The following is a 20,679-nucleotide window of genomic DNA, read 5'->3' on the forward strand; positions in this document are numbered from 1 at the left end:
ACATGCCACTGCTACTAATACTGGACTCACTTGATTAAATATTTCAAGTAATTGTCATCACCACCAATTTCATGCAATTGGGAACCAGCGCGATCACTCTTTGCCTTTCAAGGATTTTTGTGGGTGTATCACTCAAGTCGAAAGGAAAGTTGTTCAAAAATTATCTCAATTATGCACGAGACAGGGATTAACCCTACCTAAAAATTAACCTACAGCTTCTAAAACCAACATATTATAAGCCAAGTAGTCATTAAAACTCTCCACTGAAGTTCCAGGAAAAGCCTGCATTTAATCCACATGATGCATGTGCAGAGCTGATACTGGACCTGAGCAACAGGCAATTAAAACATGGGTTCCAGCACTCATCCATCACTGGAAGCAACAATCTGCACTCAGCACAAGGCATATGCAGTGCCTTGACCCAGTTCAAGCTCCAGTGTTAAAACCCCCAGGACCATCCAGCAGCACTGTGGCAGACCACTAGTGAAAACAGAGGAGGAACACATTGGGCTAGATTTTGTCATGGCTTTAGCAACTGTCATAACCAAATACCTGCTATAAGCCCTTTTTCAGCTTCTTCTCCACCAACTCTTGCTTTGGTGGTTACAGTTTGTGCTAATACATACACACTGCTTATACGTTTCATCCATTCTTTACAACCTTATTTGTATATTGCTCATAGGAATGAAAACTGCTCAGGCTGTACCTTCCTTTACATCTTACAACAAGGTGTCCAACCCACCAACAAGAGAAAGAATAACACTCACAACACACAAGCGTGGGACCACCAGGCAGAATTTCCAGGTGCCTTCATGCAGTATGCAATGAGAAATATATTCTGTGGGTGTGCTGTGCTGATGACAAATCCCCACATAGATCCCACTTCTTTTTCTGCAGTACCAAGCAACAAAATCTCCAGGAACACCCCAGCATTTGCATTTTTACTATCAAGTCTATCCATCCCACTCAGAGCAGCAGCAGTGTATATGCTTCTACATGGTACAATCTGAAATTACACCAAAACTGACCTATTTGCCCCCTTGAAAAAAAAAATGAAAAGCAGCTTCCTAATGCTGCACTGACTACCTCTCACTATACCTGCTTTAGCAATGATATAAAAGATTAACATCCAAGCCACATTTTTAACACTCCATCCATAACTGCCTTTCATTTCTATCTGTGCAGTTAAAATAACACCCAATCCATCAACTTTATGCTATCAACTAGTTAAGTTTCTTCCTGTCAAATCCATCTAGACTAGCATCACGTGCTTCCACCTCCATCTGTTCATATCATTTTCCCCAAATTAATTTTTTCATTTAATCACGCTTCCCTTCCATATTCCTGGCTCCAATGCCCAGATTTCTTATGTCAGAAAGTCTCTCTGCATTTTCACTTTTCAAGCCCTTCAAAGCCCACCCCATCTAGTTTACCATGAAGTATTTCACACCACCTCTATACTCCCACCTAAAAGCTCATGCCACTCCGAGACCTTTTCACGTCTTCCTTCTGAAGAAGGACATTCTTCCTGTAACGTTCCCCTGCCCCTTTTCCCATAGCTTCAGCTGTTGGTGCGGATCCAATGCCCCTGCTGAATACAGCGCAGCTCCATGACCTTGGATTTCTGAAGAAGCTGCTATGTTCTAAGAAGCTGCACAGTAAAGCCATGCCAAGATAAGAAATGTATCACTACTGAGAGGTAATGCTCTTGAGATATGGACCATTAGTAGCACAAGTACTCAGGAGGAAAAATACAAACATAAAAAGGTGTAAGTCAAACCAGAAAAAAAACCCTAAACCAAACACTTCCTTCTCCCTTTAAAAATCCAGCAGGGAGCTAGAACATTGCAACCCAGCAACTCCGAGCAGCAGGGGCCAACCCTTCCCCTCCTGATGGGTGTCTCACAGCTGGCTGGTGCATTAGCAATGGTGGTGAGCTGATGAATGCTTAGCCTAGCAGCTCATTAAAGCCTCACTGCTTCTTTTGTGCATGCTAGCCAATAACTCTGTAACATTTTTACACTGGATATTCTCTGTCTGCAGAGTCCCTCCGCACACTGCAAAAGGTGCCCTAAATGACACAGAGAATAAAGTTATTACTACTGTTAAACCAAACTGATGTCCTTCCCCCTCTCCCCGTCTGAAATTCCTCTTAAAAATTTCTGTCACACTTCCTGCTGGAGCTCAGCCAGCTGGCGAGCTGCAATCACCGCATATCGCAATGATCCAAATTATCTTGTCACTTTGCATATTCCACCCACCTGCTCGGCCCTAACTGACTCTCATCACACATTCAGGCTGCAGCCCCTGCTTCAGAGCAAACTTTCTTACAGTGACATACGCAACAGGGTTCTGAATGAGGCTGCGAGCTCACTCATGTAACAAGCTGCCTCTGCCTTCAGCATGACAGAAATAAATTTCCACCCCATTACTGTTGTTTACTGCTCTGCTTTGCTTTGCCAATACAAGCATGTGCAGGGCCATGAGGTAAACCAGATAATTAGAATGATTAATGATCAAATACTATGTCCTGCTCATGCTTTTTCTAGAAAGAGTTATCTTCAGCCCAGCCCACCTCAGCCGAAGGCCGGGGCGACTCCAGTCAAGCTGCAAAGCCCCCGGGGCTAGGTCGCCCTCACTGCAGGTAGCCGGAGGCACTTACCGGGGCAGCGCAGCAGTAACGAGTTGTTACTGTGAGCAGCAGCACCTTGGGCAGGCGGGGAAAGGAGCGGCAGCTTCTGCAGCAACAGACTCATGTAGAATCACAGAATCAACTAGGTTGGAAAAGACCTTTAAGAGCATCAAGTCCAACCATTATCCCAGCACTGCCAAGTCCACCACTAAACCATGTCACTGAGGGCCTTGTCTACACGGTTTGCGAGCACTGCCAGGGACGGTGACTCCACCACTGCCCTGGGCAGCCTGTTCCAATGCCTGGGTACCCTCTCTGTGAAGAAGTTTTACCTAACATCCAGCCTAAACCTCCCCTCGTGCAGCTTGAGGCCGTTATCTCTTGTCCTATCACTGGTCACTTGGGAGAAGAAACTGACCCCCATCTCATCACAACCTCCTTTCAGGTAGCTGTAGGGAGTTGTAGAGATAAGGTTCCCCCTTGAGCCTTCTCCAGCCAAAACACCCCCAGTTCCCTCAGCCGGTCCTCATCAGACTTGTTCTCCAGATCCTGCCACAGCTTCCCGCACTGCCGCAGTTTGCAGGAGCCGGCCACACCGGGCAGGGCAGGGTGGGGCGGGCAGCGAGAGGGGTGGCAGAGCTCGCGGCCACCCGCCCGCCAAAGGGGCTGTGGCAGAGCAGCTCCCCTCGGGCACCGGCTGCCCCAAGCCAGAGGGACAGCTCCCAAGAGAGCTGGGCCTGAGGGGCACCCAGCCCCGGCCAGCAGCGGGCGGGGCACCGGGCTCCACCAGGACATGGTGCCCAGCAAGGCCCCTCGGGGCGGAGAGAGACACCGCCCGCTCTGGAGCCAAGGAGCCCCGGAGCCAAGGAGTCCCCGAGCCCGGACCTTCAGCAGTCCCGGGACTGCTGCTCCGGAGGGGCGGCGGGGGCGTGGCCTGGCCCCGCAAGGGTGGGGGCCGCGGCCCCCCCATCCCCAGCACTCACCTGCAGGCTAGCCTCTCCCCTCTACACGGCGCAGGCGCCGTCCGCCGCCTCGCGCATGCGCTGCCAGCGGGCCCGCGCCGCGCGGTCCTAGCGCCGCTAGCCGTCAGGGTGGGTTGGGGCGCTGTCAGCGTCGTTTCCTCGGGCGGCCCTGGCTTCCCGGCGGCCGCAGGCGGGGTGGGTAAGGGCGGCGGCGGGGAGACGCCTCCCCGGGCTGGATAGAGCTCGCTTGTCCCTGTGCAGACTGACACACACCCACCCCCTATAGAAAATGCCCCCTCCGTCTGTGAGGCCGCTCCCGGGCCGCGGCCCCTCCGCCCTCCCCGCACCCGCGACGGAAGTAGGCGAAGGGTGGCCCGGGCCGGCGCGGCGCTGCTCCGCCCGGAAGCTCACCACCTCCTCGTGATTGCGCAGCGCAGGCCCCAGCCGAGCCCCGGTGCAGGGGTGGCCCGTCCACGGCAGGCAGCCGCCGCGGCAGGTAGGCCCCGCGGCGTCCCGGTGGGACAGGGCGGTCCCGCGGGTGCCTGGGGAGGCGGGCAGCGGAGGGCTCCCTTCGGGAGGAAGAGGGGTCGGAGGAGCTAAGAGCGCGGCAGGGACCCCCGGGGACTGGGGGGCTGGTGCCCGCGGTAATCGGCTCTCTGCGGGGAGGAGGGTGCCCGGAGGGGTCTCTGGAGAGAGCCTGGGGAACGTGGTGCAGTGCGGGGGGTTCTGGGAGGGGGCTCGGTGGCAGCAGAGATCCGGGCCCCTGCTCGCACTGGTGCATGTTCTTGGTGACCAGGGCGGCCGCTCCGAGATGAAGCGAGCCGGGATGCTGCGGCAGGTCTCCGACTTCAGTGACTTCAGCCGAGGCCACTGGCTGCAGGAGCTGCTGTGCCAGGGAGACGAGCCCAGACACATCCAGTCCAGCCCCGATGGGCAGCACCTTTTAGTCCTAGAGAAGAGCCGGCTGCCCCCCCTGGCCCGGGTGATGGCCTTCCAGCGCCACTGCATCAGTGGAGCCGACCTGGAGAGGAACTGGCAGCCGCCCCAGCCAGCCCTTGTGGGACTGCTCTTCCTGCAAAGCCCTCTGATATTGGGCTCCTGGGTACTGGCCATCGTGTGGGAGCATGGACGAACTGAGGTCTGGCGCTTTGTGGTGGCTGTGGGCTGGCAGCTGCTGCAAACGCTGGAGCTCTGCCAGGGTGTTCGGGCACGAATCGTCTCTGTGTGCAGCCAGGGAGCCAGCCTGGTGTGGTGTGAGGAGAGGCCTCCCCTGGATGCCCACTCAGACATGAGCAAGTGTGCCTTCAGGTTCTGTGTCTGCACCCGGGCTCTGGAGGTGGGGGAGCAAGGCGTGCGGTTGGGCACCGTAGGGATAGTCCTTCACAACAGCCCTGAATATCAGGTCCTGGCCTCCCCCCAGCATATCTTCCTGGTGCCTGCCACTGCCACCTTTGCCACCACTTCCAAATTCCTCCTCATCTGGCATCCAGAGAAGGCAAAGCTCACCATTACAGCTCCTTCTGCAGGCTTTATCCACAAAAAGGTGCTGCATTCCAGCAGCAAGTCAGACTTCAGGAAGCTCCTGCTTGGTTCTGTGGGTCTTCTCTCAGGTTTGGCACCTCTGGACATTCACACCTCCGCTGTTTCCAACAGTGGGGGTCTGCTGCTGGTGAGCACAAAGGGTACTGTGACCATGGTGGAGCCAGATGGGACACAGGGACATATATTTGACCTGGAGGGGTGTCCCCTGGTCCAAGGAAGTCATGTCCAGCTGAAGACCTTTGGCAGCATCCTGGCCTGTGTGCTCGCTGGGGTCCTGTATCTGGTGGACCAGAACACTGGAAGGCTCATAGAAAAGAAAATCCTGAACATGAAAGAAGTGCATTTCCTGGAGTCCCCAGGAGAGGAGGACAGCATCCAGCTCCTCACTCAAACTGGCATCTACAGCTTTAGCTTCTCCAAATCGGAGGACAACGGCAGACCTGAGCCGTGCCTGGTGGAGATGGTGTTTGAGGAAGCCTGCAGATACTACCAAAGGAGAAGCCTCAGCACCTCCAAGCTGACAGTGGAGAAGTTGAAGAAAGACGGTGTGTTCCAGGCTCCTGTGGCACTTGCCACCATCCTGCAGCACAGCCTCCACCAGAAGCAGAAGCCATCCCGAGGTCTTCAAGACACTTATGCCAAGCTGTTAAGCACAATGAGCCTGGAGCTGCAGAGCTTCATGAGCCTGGAGGTTCTGAAGACCTGCGTGGTGTGTGCCCCAGAGAGTGAAGTGGAAAGCTACTGCAGTGAACTGGTGGAGCAGGAGGTCAGCCGTGTTCTGCACTCTGAGGTGGACAAGGACAACTTGGCCTACCTGAACTCCATTTTTACCTCCTTCCCCAAGGCTGCCTGGAAGGCCACAAAGAGCTGTCTGCAGCTGCAGCAGAATGGGGATGGCCTCTTGGTAGCCAGGGCCATCCCAGAGGTGTGGAAGAAGGTCCTGGGAGGGCCACAGCAGGAGGAGGTGGGTCAGAATGGGGTGGTCCCGCTCTTTGAGCTCATCTGTGCTTCCTTCCTAAGATTCAAACCCAAATGGCTGCCCAGTTTTGTGGAGCTGACCCAGCAGTATGTTAGCATCTCTTGGGCATACAGCAGCAAAGACAGCCCAGAGGGCCGGGTGCCACTGTACAAGAGAGCATTGGGAGTACTGGCCAAGAACAAGCACAGCACAGCAGATGATGAGATGGAGCTTGAACTGCTGCTCTGCAGCAAGAGGCCTAAGGCTGTGCTGCAAGCTCTGCACCTTCTCATCCGAATGAAGCGGTGGCAGCGGGTGGTGGAGGTGGCAGAGAAGTTCTCTAAGTTCAGTCCTTTGCTTAACAAGGAGATATTCACCACACTGCTAGCAGAGTTTGCCCAGCACAGGGAGCTGGACCCTTATCTGGACTCACTGTGGCCACTGTGCCCCGCTGAGCTCACTGCCTCGGACATCCTGACTGTGGTCCTACAGCACCTCCCTTACTCCCAGGAGGACCCAGTGCCCTTCTGCAGCGAGGGGAACCAGCTGACTGTAGGCTTGCTCAAGCCGCTGCTGCAAAGGATTATGCAGCGTCCCTGCGTCCAGGATGAGATGTACCTGGATGCCTTGCAGAGCTCCACTTTCCCCCCTCCTACCCCACCCCGAGAGCACAAGATCCCCTCAAAAGCAGCTGATGATGATGCCCCTCAGCCATCCATGCCAAGGACTTCCTCCCCCTCAGTGCGGTTACAAGGTGACGGTGTGTGAAGGGGGAAAGCACAACTGGATCCCAAGCCTTGGGTGCACAAGGTGAGGAAAGTTTCATCCTTCCAAGGAAGTCCTGCCCTTTCTGGCAGTACAGAAGCCTGCTCCTGTGGCAGCATCTCAGAGTGTGTTGGATGGCTGGGGTTGGGGCATCTCATCTGAAGCCAGGGCAGGCTTTCTGGCTATTTCTAGCAAGTGCAATTGTGTGTGCCCCAGTGGAGGAGCAAATGCCGGGTGCATTTGCAGATGAAAGCACTGGCTGCACTGCAGGACTGCAGAACTGCTCCCTGCCCAAAGCACTTTGTTTGCAATTTGCCTGGCTCCTTTATAACTTCACTGATCCTCTAGGAATGGTGGGCAGGGACACACACACACACACACACAGAGTCTTTCCTCCCCCCACAATTCTCTGTTCAGTGGTGTTTTGTGGTGGCCCCAAACTCCACCTGTGGGAAACTGGGCGTGTTTCTTGCAGTGAGGTCACCAAGTGCTGCTGCATTGGGCTCAGTCAGGTGCCTGAATGCTAGCATGGTACAGCTCCATGGTACTGGGGGTCACAGCACATGCACTGGCAGCTGCAGCACTTTGCACGCTATCTGGCTGCATTTCCCCTGGGATCAATCCTGTAGCTATGACTGATTGCAGCTACTTAGCTGAAGAGAGCAGCCTAATTCCCTTATCTCACTATCCCAGGCGGTACCCAAACTCTTAGCTGAGAAGCTGGCAGCAGTCTGTACGAGCTTGGGGCTGGCCCTCCCTTTCCCTTCCCTTTGTGGAAGCTTAGATTATGCTGCAGGACACTCGGGCCCTCTGTTCCCATCTCCTCTACCTTTGCCCTTTGAACACAAAAGGGGCTTTGTCAGGGTTGTCTGGCTCATATTGTGCCTCTGTTTGCAAAGTCAGTGTAACTTGAGAGCAGTTGTGCAGGAAGATCCAGGTTCCAGCCTCTCTCCAGTGTTCACGGCCTGGCCCCCTCCTTCAGGAGAGAGACCCTGGCTGTGGCTTTGCCCCTGCATTCCAGGCTGTGGTGTGAAGGAGCTGCCTCTTGCCTTGCTGGTCTGGCCCTGCCTCATCAGAGCAGGGCTAAGTGTGGAAGACAGACTCCTTTTGAAAATAAAGGTTTCTAAAGCAGCCCTGGGGTGGTGGTGGGTGTTTCAGATGTGCACCCTCAGGAGGAGGGTGGGTTTATTCTGCTTCTGGTGAAAAGTGGCCAAGCTCAACTCACCACCGTTATGTGCTGGGCTCAGAGAGATCAAGTTGTGTGCCCAGACAGTCCATTCCCTGTGTGGAAGTCAGCTCATGACTGTGAAGCCATGGAAGCAGGAGTCTACACAGGCAGGCATGAATGTGTGTGCCACAGAAAAGGGCCATGCAGGCAGTGCACGGCTGTGGCTGGGCCCAAGATAGAGTTGAGGAAGGGAGAATTTTTTTCTCAAGAGCTATAACTTGTCCTCTAGTTCCTGGCCATCTGGGAGCACTAGGATGGCCCCCATGGGAGCCTGCTGCCTGAGGCATGCAGTGGCAGAGCTGCCTGGTTTGTCAAATCGCTATGAAGACACAGCAGGGCCTCCCCCAGACAAGGACTCAGCTACAGGAAGTCCCCTGAATGGAAAAAGTCTGGCAAAGGAGAAGAGGAACTGCTGCAACAGTTCTCAAGAGGCTGGCTGGCTGTTGAGGAGACCTTCCCTATGGCAGGCCTTGTGCTGTGGCTGTGGGCGCTGTGAGTTTGCTTCCCACACAAGGGAAGTGGATTCTGGCAGCTGCAGCTCACATGAAGAGGAAGCCTGGACTGAAATAAAAACCTTACAGCAGCCACTGTGGGCAAGTTGCAGTGAGCCATCCTCACCTCTTCCATGAGCACTGCTGTTTCCAAGGCTGTTCAGGAGGAGGACAGACCCTGGCCCCTCTCAGAGCCATGGCTCCAGGGACTGGGATGGTGTCCAGGGCAGCACTGAATGAGGAGCTGCTGAGGACCACCTCAGCAAAGGCTGCACAGTAATTTGAGGGCAGATTTTCATTGCCAGGGCTGGGTTTGGGTGCTGGTGGCCATGGTGACACAACAAGGAGGGTGAAGCTCCCTGCCCTCCAGTAGTAGCTCTGCAGAGAAAAGGCCATAGCAGGAGATGGAGCAGAAGAGGGGAGCAGGAAGGGAGCTGTGCCTGCAAAGCCGGAGAGCAGAAACCAAAGCCGCCAGCAGTCCTGCAAGGGCTGGTGTCCCTGAGGCACAGCAAGGGAAGAGGAAGCAGGCAACGCTGTACAGTGGGGACAGGCCAAAGCCTGGGGACAGAGACCTCCACACATGGCCTCTAGATCAGCAGAAAGAAGTTCATGAGGCTGAGGGTTCAGGGTGGGGAATAGCAAAGGCAGAGCAAGCAACAAAACTGAGCTGAATGCTTTCCAAGGGCTGCTGGGAAGTCCCACCCCAAGGACCAGAAAGGACGGGCATCCACATCAGGAGCAGGGGCAGAACCACCCTACAGGACAGATTCATCAGGGTGATAGGAAGCATGGGTCTCCCTGCGGTCAGGATGGGTGCTGGGGGCAGATAGCAGGAAGTAAGGCCAGTGCAGCTTCAGATAAGGCCTGGAGGAAAAAAGCAGTGATTAGAAGATCTGAAGGCAAATGGAACAAGCAATAAAGCAGATGCACACAGTGGATGGTGAGCTGCTAATGCAGCCCCATTGCTCTGCTCCAGAGATACTTGGACTTTGCAACAAAGGAAATGAGGCAAGCTGCTGACATACATCCCCTGTGCATGTCCCAGCTTTCAGGATGGTCCCTGTGCTTGTGCCAAGGAGCAGCGCAAGGCAACACCATAGGTGCAAAACAAGTTGCCCTTGGCTTATCTCTTATCACTGTGCATGCAGCTCTTGGTAGGCCCGTCTGTGCTCTGCGGCAGTGTGGGACATACAGGGGTGGACGCTGAAAGTCGCTGTGCTACCTATATCCAGTAGAGGGAGGGAGGTGCAGGCTGCAGGCACCCCATAAAGTAACCAGAAACCCACAGTGATACATAGCAGAGTTGCTGGAGGGTGCTGAGGGCAGCATGGAGTGTGCCTCATGGACAGGAGGCTCTTGGTGCAGCCTTTCACAGGAAAGGATGTAGCACCCACCCAGCTATGGGTGCAGACGGCTGCCCAGTGAGGGGAACATCACCCAGCACCGGTGATGCTAAGCAGTGGTCCTTCATCAACCCATGGGCTGGGTCAGGACTCCAAGAGCTGGCTGTAGGCAGAGCATGCATGCAGCAGCAGGAGCCTTCTAGTCCCAGACCAGCAGTGGAGAACCTTCTCTGCCCCTACCCATGCGTCCTTCATCAGGGGTAGACACGAAGTGCACAGCTGGATGTGAAGAGCACAGCCACATGTCTGCAGTGCACACAAATGCCCTGTTTATTGTTTGACACCAAAATAATCACAGCCTTGGAGTCGGGCTCCCTGCAAAAATAAATACATTTTTGAGCAAGGGGCCTGCTGAGCAGGTTCCCGCTGGCCAGCACCTCAGGCTGCAGTGGCACGGATGGGACAAGCTGCTCTGAGCCCACAGGGTCCAGTGGAGGGGGGGTAAAGTCCCGTGTGGGGGTGCAAGAGGCAGCCCTCCTCCCATGTGCAACAGGTCATGGTCACATAATGGGAATTGGGGGTTTCCACTGGGGTCCCAACCTGTTCCCCAGCACTGAGAAGGCAGTGCAGCAGACAGAGGAGCAGTGTCCATCTCCACGGGCAGCACTAATGCCTTGTGGCCGGCCGGGGGATTTTGTAGAAGTTGAACGTGGGAGGCCTGCAAAACCAAGGTCACCTGTGTTACCTCCAGCCACAGAGGGGAGCCAGGATGCACTTGGACGGCCAAATGCCATCCCACGCCTGTCACCTGGGCCCACAGGAAAGACGGTACGGAGACTCCCACAAGCCCCACCAGCATGGGGGAGGCTGGGAGCAGCAGCACCCTCAAACTTGAGATGGGGGAAAATGATGGGCACACCCCAGAACAGGTCCCACCTTCCCAGTCCTGCCCTGATACCAGCACCCTCGGCCTGCACTCACCTCTTCCCCTCTGTGCCCTGTCCCCCCTCATGCCACAGGAGTTGCCCCCCACCCCACACAGGCACTGCCACTGCTACTTACATCTCCACAGCTTCATTCCTGGGGGGGGAATAAAAAGAGGGGACGGTGTCAGTGGGGCAAGAAGATGCCTCCTGGCACAGCCCAGCATCTCCCAGTGGGACAAGGTCTCCCTCAGAGCACACAAGGAGGACACAGGGGCTGCAGGGTGCTGTGGTCCCCTCCGTCCTAACTGCCCCATCTGGATGGACACAGAGCAGGGGTTCCTACAGGCCCCAAAAACACGGCTGCCCCCAGAGCACCGTTGCTCCCTCCCTGGGCAGGCAGCATGGGGCCCCATGCTCGCCAGCTCAGTGGCACCCAGCTCCCCAGTGCCACGATTTCAGTTCCCCCATTTCCAGGCACCGAGCCTGTGTCTCCAACCAGCTCAGCTGCTGGCTGCAGGGGAAGTGGAAGACACCGGGGCCACCGGTGGGGCCACCATGCGCACTGCAGGCAGGGCACAGCCTGTCTCACCACCGGGTCACCATATACAGCCCCAGCACAGGTCCCAGGAGAGCCAGGGCATGGAGCGAGGAAGGGTGGTGAGGGCCGCACTGGGCATGAGGGTGCTGCAAACCCTGGCACCCCAGCACAGGGGTGGCAGGCGGGGGCCAGGGAGCCCCCAGCAAACCGGCTGCACTGCAGGGCCTCAGCAGCTGGAAATCCACCTGGAACCCTCTCGCTACACTCAGGGGTTGGAGCTGCACTGGCAGTGGGGCTGCTGCTCAGAGAGCCCTTGGAGAGTCAGGGAAAGGACCCCAGAAGGCGAGGGGGGGCAGCCCCAGGGCACCGGTGGCCATGGGTAGATGAGCAAGCACTGCTCCCTCGTGGCAACAGCACCAACCATGCAGCGTGTTGTGTTCTGTGCTATGCTCCGGTTTGGAGCCCCTCACAAACCGTGGTGCAAAGCAGAGCAAGTCAGCGGGGGACCCGCGAGCCAGGCTGGGAGCTGCAGCCGTGCCATACAAACCAGGCTCCTTCCTCTGAAGGGGCTTGCATGCACTTTTGGCTGCCCAAAGAGGAGCTGCAGAGCCAGGCTCTTCTCCAAAACATCTCCATCCTCAGAAGCTGAAGGTCCCAAACCACTTGGCCCCAGCCTGTGTTACTTCAAGATCAGCCCCACAGGCTGCCATGAGGCACACGAAGGGGCGGTTTGCACTGTGCAGGGGGGACCCCAGACCCAGTGTGGTCACAGCGGGTGGGTGATTCCTCACCTGTAGACATCGGCGATGCTCATGCGGCGGTAAAACTTGGCAAGTCTGACAGCCAGGATGATGCTGGGCAGCAGGAAGAAGGTGCACCAGCCCAGGCTGAACCAGAAGGCATTCTGGGTGCAGGGGGAGAGTCATCAAGGCCCAGACAGTGACTGGAAGAGCCTCTCCCAGCCCCCCCAGAAGACCACCTATCCATCCCTTCTGACAGCCTGGCCTTTGCTCTTATCCATAGCAATCTGCTGGGAAGATGCCAAGCCTGCTCGCTAAGACAGAGACAGGTACTCCTCATCCTGTGCATGATGGGACCTCACTGCCACTCCACACACGTGTGCCACCCCCCCACACTGCTGCCCCACTCACCAGAGAGTCCAGGATGTAGTCACAGGTGATGGCCTCCATGTTATCCAGGGTCTGAGCTATGGTCTTGCAACGTGCCACGTCTTCCTTCAGCTGCGGACAGGACATGTAAGTGTCCCCAGAACCCTGCAGCCTGTCCTCCCCTTCCCTCCACCCCAACAAGGAAGGCTCAACTCACCCCGCTCTTGGCCCAGGAGATGTAGGTCTCAAAGAAGTCCAACAGTTCCTCCAGGAAGGCCCACGTCTCCTGGGAGAGGAGCAAGCAGAGAGTGGAGGTGCTGCGCCCCCAGCCCACCCAATGCCCCCTCTGTGTCAGGATCAGAGCTGCCAGACCACCTCAACCCAGCAGGGATCAGGCTGCAAGCCTTGCCCCAGCCCCTTGCCTGGAGGGCCCTGAGGGCAGGAAGCACCCAGAGGTGCAGGGACCCCCAGAGAAGCCGACAGGGCAGGATGAACAGCCAGATGTTGTCTGGCATCCCTGCGCAGAGGGAGGTCCTGATGTGGGAGTCCAGTCACAACCCCACAAGGTAGCCCTGCAGCAGGGCAAGGGGGAGCTCACGTTCTTAATGATGTTCGTGGTCTCCCTTTCCAGGAACTCCTGGGCTTTGCTGGCTTCGTTCAGCGCAGTGTTTGTCTGTGCCTGAGGTGAAAGGTGCGCTCAGCAATGTGATGGGGAAGCGGGGTCCTTGCATCTCTCTCTGGCAGCAGTCCCACAGCAGCCATCAGTGCTCCCAGTCTGCAGGTTTGCTCCCACCATCTCCAGTGTGGAACCTCAAGGGTGCTATGCAGGGAGCCCTGGACTGGGACGTGCTCAGGAGGCCCCCATGTGCAGCTTACCTTGAGCTCTGAAGCCTTGCTCTGCACCAAGTGGATGTTCTCCTTCAAGCTTTGCTGTGGATGGAGAGAGGGGGGAGTCAGAGGAGGACTCCACAGCTCAGCTGAGACCATGCCAGCAGGCTCCAAGCTCTCTGGGAGCACAAGCCAGAACCCCCAGGACTTTCCCCACCTGGGCATCACTCACCAGCTCCCCAGAGAAGCTCATCTGCATCTCCTTATCCAGCTCCCTCAACTTGAGAGCATCAGCCTTCAGGTCCTCTTTCACATCCACGCCCTGCAGGAGCTGCAGTCAGTGGTACCCCCAGCATGGAGTCCTCGCCCTACCACAGCCATCTGATGTGGGGCCAGGCTGGAGTTTTCTGGTACCCAGCTCAGTACTCAGACATGTCTGCAGAGCCTGTCCCACACAGCCAGTGGCTTTGGGGACATGGTGGCCACGATCCCAAGGTGCTGTGGTCTCTCACCTCTGTGTCTCCCAGCTGCTCCAGCTCTGCAGCCAGATCCAGGAGGCTTCCCTGCGTCACACTCTCATCCAGCTGGAAAAGGCAGAGACAGAGCCATAAGAATGGGGCTCATGGGGAAGGGCATGCCCCATCCCTGCAGGGCAGACTGGAGCCAGGGCCTCCCGCATGAAGGAGGTGCCCCAAGGGGTGACACGGATGGCAAGAGACACCCCAGGAGCCTCAGTGAGAGTCCCACAGCAGCGAAGGGAAGAGCTCAATGGAACCCCCCAACACACATCCGGACCCCCCATCCCAACACCAGGGTGCTCCCAGCCCACCTGCTTCAGGGTGAGGGTGAAGTCGGGGGGCTGCCCGGCCTGGCTGGTGTTTGTCAGCAAGTCTGTCTGGCTCTGGCTGAGCAAGGAGATGGGGCCCAGGGTGATGTTCATCTTCTCAAAGGCCGTGGAGATCTCTCCTGTGTACTGCCAGAGGAGGGGAGCCGTGATGGGGCACGATGTTGGCCCCGCACTGTATCCCCGCTCCCAGGCCCACACCTGCAGCTCTGCCCCCCAGACCCTGGCACCCCACACTCACCTGGCTGATGTTGAAGAGCTCATCCAAGGACACACTCTGGTCCAAGTGCAGTGTTTGCCACAGCGCAGCATCTCGCTGGCACTGCCTGCAGGATGGGGACATGGGGATGAAAACGGGGCAGGCGAGGGCCACCAGAAGCATGTCCTCACCCAGGTAGGGCAAGCTGCCCCCATCCCAGGGAGCATCCGAGGGTGCTGAGCAGTTGTACCCCTCCCCAAAGATACAGTGCCAGGGCTGGGACCCACCTATAGATCTCTGAGAAGTTTGTTGTGCCATCCTGCTGGCCCAGCAGCTCTGACAGGTTGAAGCCAGGGATCAGGCCAGGGGTGTCCAGGATCTGAAAGGAGGGAAAAGATAGAGAAACTAGGTATGGTGGAGGGCAGGACACTGGGAGGAGCATCCCAAGCCACACAGCAATGCCTCCACTGCACCAGTGGCCCTCGGAAAGGCAGCAGTGGGTCTGGGCAAGGGTGTCTGCATGGAGAGCTCACCTGGAAGAGCTGCTGGCTGCGCCAGGACTCACAGACAAGCACGTAGGTGTGCCCCCCCAGCACGAAGGTGATCACCACCAGCAGCATCAGCAACCAGGAGAAGATGAAGCTGAAGCCGACCCCTCTGCCAGGACAGACACTGTCAGCACCCAAGGCCTCATGCCCCAGTGTTAATGCTCTCCATTGCTAACAGAGCCTGGAGCCTGCTCACCCCTTGCCCCACAGCAATGCCAGGAAGCATCACCATTCCCATAAGCACATCTCTCCCTGCCTTTGGTGCCAGGAGCACAGCCAGACTGTACCCTGGGGCTCACACCCGGGCATAGCTTTGCAAGCCACCTGCAGAGCTGCAGGACTCCATACACTCGCCAGGTGCCTGCCAGCAATGGTTGGATGGGCTCTGCTTGAACTCCTTCCACCAGCACCATGTTTTACCCTTGTTTTTACCGCCTGCAGTGAGTTACCGTCATGCAGGCCATTAAGCTACAGTAACCTGATGATTTAACAGCTTGAGCATCCCCCAGCCAGCCCTGTCCACCCATCCCACTGCTCCCACACGCCCCCAGCAGCCAAGGGAGCCTCACGCCATGAAGAAGTTCCCGCCGGCATTGGAGAGGCTGCTGCGCTGGGTGGGCAGCACATTTTCCTTCAGCCCCAGGGGCCCCAGCACCAGGCCAACAACATTGCAGAGGACCACCAGCAGCACCATGCAGCACAGGAGGACGTACACGCTCCACCTGGGGCAGAGGGAGGGCAGGGGTCAGACAGCAGGATGTGGCACTCCAAGCAGTGTCCAGCATCCCACTAGCTAGTGGAGGACAAAGCCCCCAGGCATCCCATCAGGGAAAGGGAATGGGTGGCTGCAAGGCTCAGCTCCAGCCACCTGCATCAAGCAAGCCCCCACCTCCAGAAGCTGGAGCCTGAGCCTCTCTGGACAAGGGAGCCAGGGGATGGCAGCATCCCATTGCCTACCTGAGCCCATCCAAGGCAATGGTCGGTTCCCTGTACTCGTTCAGCACTGATGTGGCATTGCCCACGAAGGCCCCAACACTCTCCTCCACATCCCCAAATGGCAACTGCTCCTGCAACTGCTCCTGCAAGCTCCTGATCTCCTGCCTGATGAGGCCCAGCTCCTCCTGGGTCTCTGCAGGTGATGGGGACAGATTGGTGCTGCATGCTGCTGCATGCTGCTGCCAGAGCCTGGGGCAGTGGGGAGCCCGAGAGGACGGGAAGGGGGCAGTCATGGACAAAGACAGCATCAGCATGGTGGCACCTGGGGACAGCCAGGGCTGCAGGCAGCAGAGTGGCAGCAGGGGAGGGCTCCAGACAGGGATGGGATGAGAAGGGAAAAGAGAGCCCTGGGAGAGGGACACAAAGCCCTGCTTACTTGACACCACATCCTGGGACCCCTCTTGCACCTTGTCAGTGATTGTGTTCAGAGTGTCATTAACCTGCATATGGGGGGGCACAGCATACAGTTCACATCCCTGCCTGCAGCCTAGGGCTGAGCAGCACATCCCCTCCATCCCCAGATCCCAGTGGCACGGGACAGCCAGGCTTCCGCAACACCCATCCTCCACACCAGCACCCAGGGGTGGTGGCACAGCTGGCAGGCTCTGGACAAGGCAGGCCTCCAGCCAGCCCTTCCCTCTACTGACAGCAATTTACTGCCATCAGGCTCTTCCCAAGCTCCCCCCTTGCAGCACAGCCCCAGCAGCACCCAGGCACAGGGGGATCCCTTACCCTCTCCAAATCATGAACTATGTCAGAGTCGAACACATCACCCAGTGCCTCCAGCTGCTGCTCCACACTGGGGATCTGTGGGGAAGAGCCTGTGGTGAGGGGGCTGTGGGGGGCCAGAGGGACCCTCACCCCACACACTGCCCCTCCTCACCGTGCTGAAGTTGGCGCTGAAGGCCAGGCTGTGCAGGGACACGCTGCTGCAGGGCTGGCCGCAGCGCTGCAGGGTCTGGTTGAGCCCATCCCGCAGGATGGCCAGCAGCTCGCTGTAGTTGCTCTGCAGAGCCTCGAGGTGCAAGCGAGTGGTGGCAGTGCTGTTGAAGGCACCCAACAATGTCTTCATCTCTAGGGGGACAGCACAGAGCTCATCCTGCCAGTTCTCTTCCAGCTGAATCTCGGTGACCCATCAAAAAATGTGACATGGGGCACCCCCCAAAGTCCCAGTGTTTGCCCCAGACTGCAGCTGGGAGGCCAGATGGACCCCCCCTTCACTGGGAGCCTTACCCAAACATGCACCTACCCCAGCTCTCAGCCCTGGCATCTCCCCCATGTCCCTTACAAGGGATTGGGCCATTACCTTGCAAGAGGCCCTGGAGGGATCCCAGAGCCCCGTCCGTGCCACTCCTGATACTTGACATGATCGTGCCACCCAGGTTGAGCCCAATGTCTGCAGAGATGGGAGGGTGTCAATGGTGCGGTCTCAAGGCTTGCAGGAGAGCTGCCAAAAACACTCCCCCCGGTGTGGGACACCATCCCACTCCCACCCCACAGGCAGGGGCAGAGGGGACACCGCCACCCTGCCACCACCTGCATCACCCTCCCCAGCGAGGAGTGTGGATAGGGAAAAGCAGCAGCTGGAGCACAGCAGAAGTCCAGCAGAGACCCCAAACCCCAAACCCATCCCCATGAGAGCCAACCCAGCAGCCCGCAGAGACAGCAAACATCTGCATGGCGGCAGGGCACCCATGGAGCACCCCCAGCCCATTGCATGGCAGCTCGCCATGGGTGCGTTGGGGATGCTCCAAGCCCCTCTGCTGCACACTCTTACCCTGGAGGCTGTGGTTGGCATGACTCAGCGGCACGTCACTGCTGTCAATGATATAATTGATTTGCTGCAGGAACAGAGATGGGCTGTCAGTGAGGACCCTTCCCAGGGGGCTATTTGGGCTGCTGTTCTCCCCTTCAGCCCCTTGCCCCCCATTAGCCACTCCAGCCAGGGAAAGGGAGCCCAGGCATGCCTGAGGGATGGAGGTAACATAGATGTGGACGTTGTTGAGGGTGGTGTTGACGTTGGGGAAGGTACCGCACACAGCCTGGGAGAAGCGAGTGTTGCTGATGAAGGCACAAACATCACCAGCCCTACAAGGGAAGGGTGGCAAGGTCAGTGTGTGGGGAGCTCAGCCCTGACAGTACCACCAGGAAGCCCCTGAATCCACTCGCACTGACCCCAGGCTGCAGGGTTCACTGAGCCCTGCTTCCAGAGCATCCCTGCACACAGCCAAGGGACCAGAGAGGAGGAACACGGGAAAGTGAGGCACAGGGGAGCAGCTTGGTGTGGGGTGCACCCGCAGTTCCCACAGCAAAGCTGTCGGGAACACGCAGCCCCCCCAGGGCCAGCTCCCCACTGCTGCCGCTTCCTCTCCTTTGTCCCGCCGTGCTGGGATCTCCCTCTGTGAACAATGGCAGCTTCCTGACACGGCCGCCAAGCGCCGGCGTTTCCACCCGCCCCTGGGTCCCATCCAGAGCCTCCCGGGCAGCGCACTCACAAGAGGAGAGCGGAGACCAGCAGGACGGAGGCCCAGAGCGCCCGGCGCCGGCAGCCCGTCCGCCGGCCCTGCTTCTGGTACATGCGGCCCCCGCAGTTCCCGCAGCAGCGGCAGCAGCAGAAGCAGCATCCCACCAGCGGCACAAGGAGGATGAAGAGCAGCCCGATGGCTACGCAGACCAGGAAACCCAGCTCGTACAGCAGCAGCTGGCAGGGGAAGAGAGGCAGTGCCCATGAAGGCTTCCCAGCTCTGAGGGTCCCATCCGGACCTCAGGGATGGGTCCCTGCAAGGGGTTGCACACCTCCCCTTGCTGCTGGCCATCACCCAGGGCTCAGCCTCAGAGCATCACCCACCAGCATCCCCCAGCCCGTGGTGCTCTGGGCTGCTGGCTCCTTGCTCACCTCCTTAACTTGCTCCCCGGTGATTTCCTCACTTTCTGACTGCCCAAAACTTGTGATGAGTTCTGGGAAAAAGGAGCGGAGAGGACAGTGAGCAAGCGCTGGGACCTGAGGTGCTCTCTAGGAGGGCCCCAATACCCTGCTCTGCACAGAGAGGGACTCCCAGCACTGGGCATGACCTCCAGTGCTGCAGCTCAGAGTGGCTGTGAGGGCATGGCATGTTTCTCCCTTCCAGCTGCCCCTCAGCTTTGTGTCACACAGCCTTTTGTATCCAGAAGCGCTACCCAGCACCCAGGTTCACAGGGGTCCCCAGAGCAAGGGGGTCCTCACCCCAGGAAGATGCTCCAATAGCCACATTGGCTTCCCTTGAGCTGCTCTCCTGCAGCCCATCCCATGCAGTGCGAGGGTGGTGTGAACGCTGGGGCAAAGTCCCCCTTCCATGCTGCCTCCTGATCCCCAGAGTTCATCCTGCCTGTGTCCCATGGCCTCGTCACAAGCTGTGCCGGCCTGTGGTGTGATTGTGCCCTGCTATCTGTGTGCCACTAACAAGGCCACAAAGCCATTGTGTTGTCTGCCAGCCATACATTTGCCTGCAAGTTACTGGCAAGCAGGGGCTGGGCCCAGAGAAAGAGGAAGCACAAGTGCCAGCAGCCAGAGTGGCAAAACCACCTGCAAGGCAGCACTTGCCCCAGGGCATCAAGCAGCCACAGGGTCCTGGCATTGCCCAATTGGACCTGCCACCACTTTGGGACAGAGACGTGCCAGCCACACGTCCCCTTGCAGGAGGAGGAGGAGGGAGGGCGCTGGCAAGCTAGGTGGTGTGCAGGGAGTGCCTACAACGCTGCCCTGTGGCCACTGGCACTGGGACACACTGCTTTTGGTGGCCCCAAGCCAGGTCCTGCCTAAGTACACCTTATCATCTGCAAGCACAGAGGGCTGCAAGCCAGGCAAGAGCCCCGCAAACTTACAGGTACCACAGGGTTTGATCTGCACCTTCTGCCTGGCATGAAGATACACCTGGAAGGGAGGATGGGGCAGGACTCTGCAGGGTGTCACTGCCAACAAAGCCTCCCCTGGGCCTCATCTGAGACTGCCCACAGTTGTGATAGGAGACAGGCAGGACATAGCTCGCAGTCGTCAGGATTCCCCCTCTGTTCCCCCCACCATACCCCTCTTAACCCAGCACCCCAGCATTTAAATGCTGGATGGACAGTCTCAGTGCAGGAGGGCTCAGGCTGAACCAGGACCCCACAGCTCCAAGCAGCACCCCCACCCCGTTGCCAGCCCCCCATCACCACGCACCCACCTATGGGCAGGGCGTTGGGCTGCACCATCCGTAGGAATCCATGGACCATGCCCACCAGGCCCGGGGTGCTGCTCCCCGGCGCCTCGGGGCCAGGGCCGTACACAGGCTGCGAGATGTTCCCCATCAGCTCCATCGCGGCAGCTCCGGTGGGCACGTGGGCACAGAGCGGGGCTGTCGGTGTGGCTGGGTGCAGGCTTCCCGCCTGCCCTACCTCCTGCCTCCGAGCAGGAAATGTGGGGAGAGAAAAATAAGGCACCTGCCGGGTCCTGCCCGGAAGGAAAGAGCTGCGGGACGGCACCGAGCAGAGGTGGGGATCCTGACCACAGCGGGGCGGGGGAGCGGGCAGGAGATGCCCAATAGAGAGGCTGTGGGGGATGAAGCAGAGAGCAAACGCTTACCCTATCCTCCAGCACCTCTGCCTCGGGGCCCGGCCGCACAGCGCCAGCGCCCGCGTTTTATGGCTTGTTTAAGGTTCAGCTGCTTGCGATGCCGGCATCGCCCCACCCTGCCTCTGCCACTGTCACCTCTTGGCACACGGTCACCTCAAGCTGCCTCTGTACCCGGGTCAGGG

At 58.1% G+C, this 20,679-nt stretch overlaps 3 protein-coding genes across 8 annotated transcripts in view; 1 reads left to right on the top strand and 2 right to left on the bottom strand.

Moving 5' to 3' along the window:
- Window positions 1-3,995, bottom strand: part of ARMH3 (armadillo like helical domain containing 3) — a 133,782-nt gene extending 129,787 nt beyond the window's left edge. For 3 of the 6 annotated variants that reach the window (XR_013957111.1, XR_013957112.1, XM_080620293.1), the window contains exon 1: window positions 3,616-3,742. The gene's annotated coding sequence lies outside the window, so the exon portion shown is untranslated. Of the gene's footprint in view, window positions 1-2,662; window positions 2,793-3,615 lie in introns of those variants that run through there. The other 3 variants (XM_080620295.1, XM_080620294.1, XM_080620292.1) reach the window with 2 other exon arrangements.
- HPS6 (HPS6 biogenesis of lysosomal organelles complex 2 subunit 3) lies at window positions 3,861-8,879 on the top strand. The gene is made up of 2 exons (XM_080620291.1): window positions 3,861-4,090; window positions 4,391-8,879. The coding sequence occupies exon 2, from the start codon at window positions 4,406-4,408 to the stop codon at window positions 6,860-6,862; it is 2,457 nt and encodes an 818-aa protein (XP_080476417.1). The 5' UTR covers window positions 3,861-4,090; window positions 4,391-4,405; the 3' UTR covers window positions 6,863-8,879.
- Window positions 8,880-10,587: 1,708 nt separating this feature from the next.
- On the bottom strand, window positions 10,588-20,241 carry LOC308222993 (prominin-1-A-like; the record flags this gene model as incomplete). The annotated part of the gene is made up of 24 exons (XM_080621569.1): window positions 10,588-10,639; window positions 10,984-11,001; window positions 12,177-12,289; window positions 12,537-12,626; window positions 12,712-12,780; window positions 13,093-13,173; window positions 13,371-13,424; window positions 13,555-13,644; window positions 13,835-13,906; window positions 14,152-14,295; window positions 14,408-14,492; window positions 14,653-14,744; window positions 14,899-15,022; window positions 15,483-15,635; window positions 15,871-16,042; window positions 16,286-16,349; window positions 16,642-16,716; window positions 16,793-16,983; window positions 17,216-17,305; window positions 17,687-17,750; window positions 17,877-17,997; window positions 18,405-18,610; window positions 18,806-18,867; window positions 20,109-20,241. The coding sequence occupies 24 exons, from the start codon at window positions 20,239-20,241 to the stop codon at window positions 10,588-10,590; spliced, it is 2,415 nt and encodes an 804-aa protein (XP_080477695.1).
- Window positions 20,242-20,679: the final 438 nt, after the last annotated feature.

The sequence above is a fragment of the Psittacula echo genome (genome assembly GCF_963264785.1).
Source record: "Psittacula echo genome assembly, chromosome: 6".
Lineage (NCBI taxonomy): Eukaryota > Metazoa > Chordata > Aves > Psittaciformes > Psittacidae > Psittacula > Psittacula echo.

What these genes read in the sequence shown, in the direction of transcription:
- HPS6 (XM_080620291.1), top strand. Translation starts at nt 4,406, where the DNA reads ATGAAGCGAGCCGGGATGCTGCGGCAGGTCTCCGACTTCAGTGACTTC.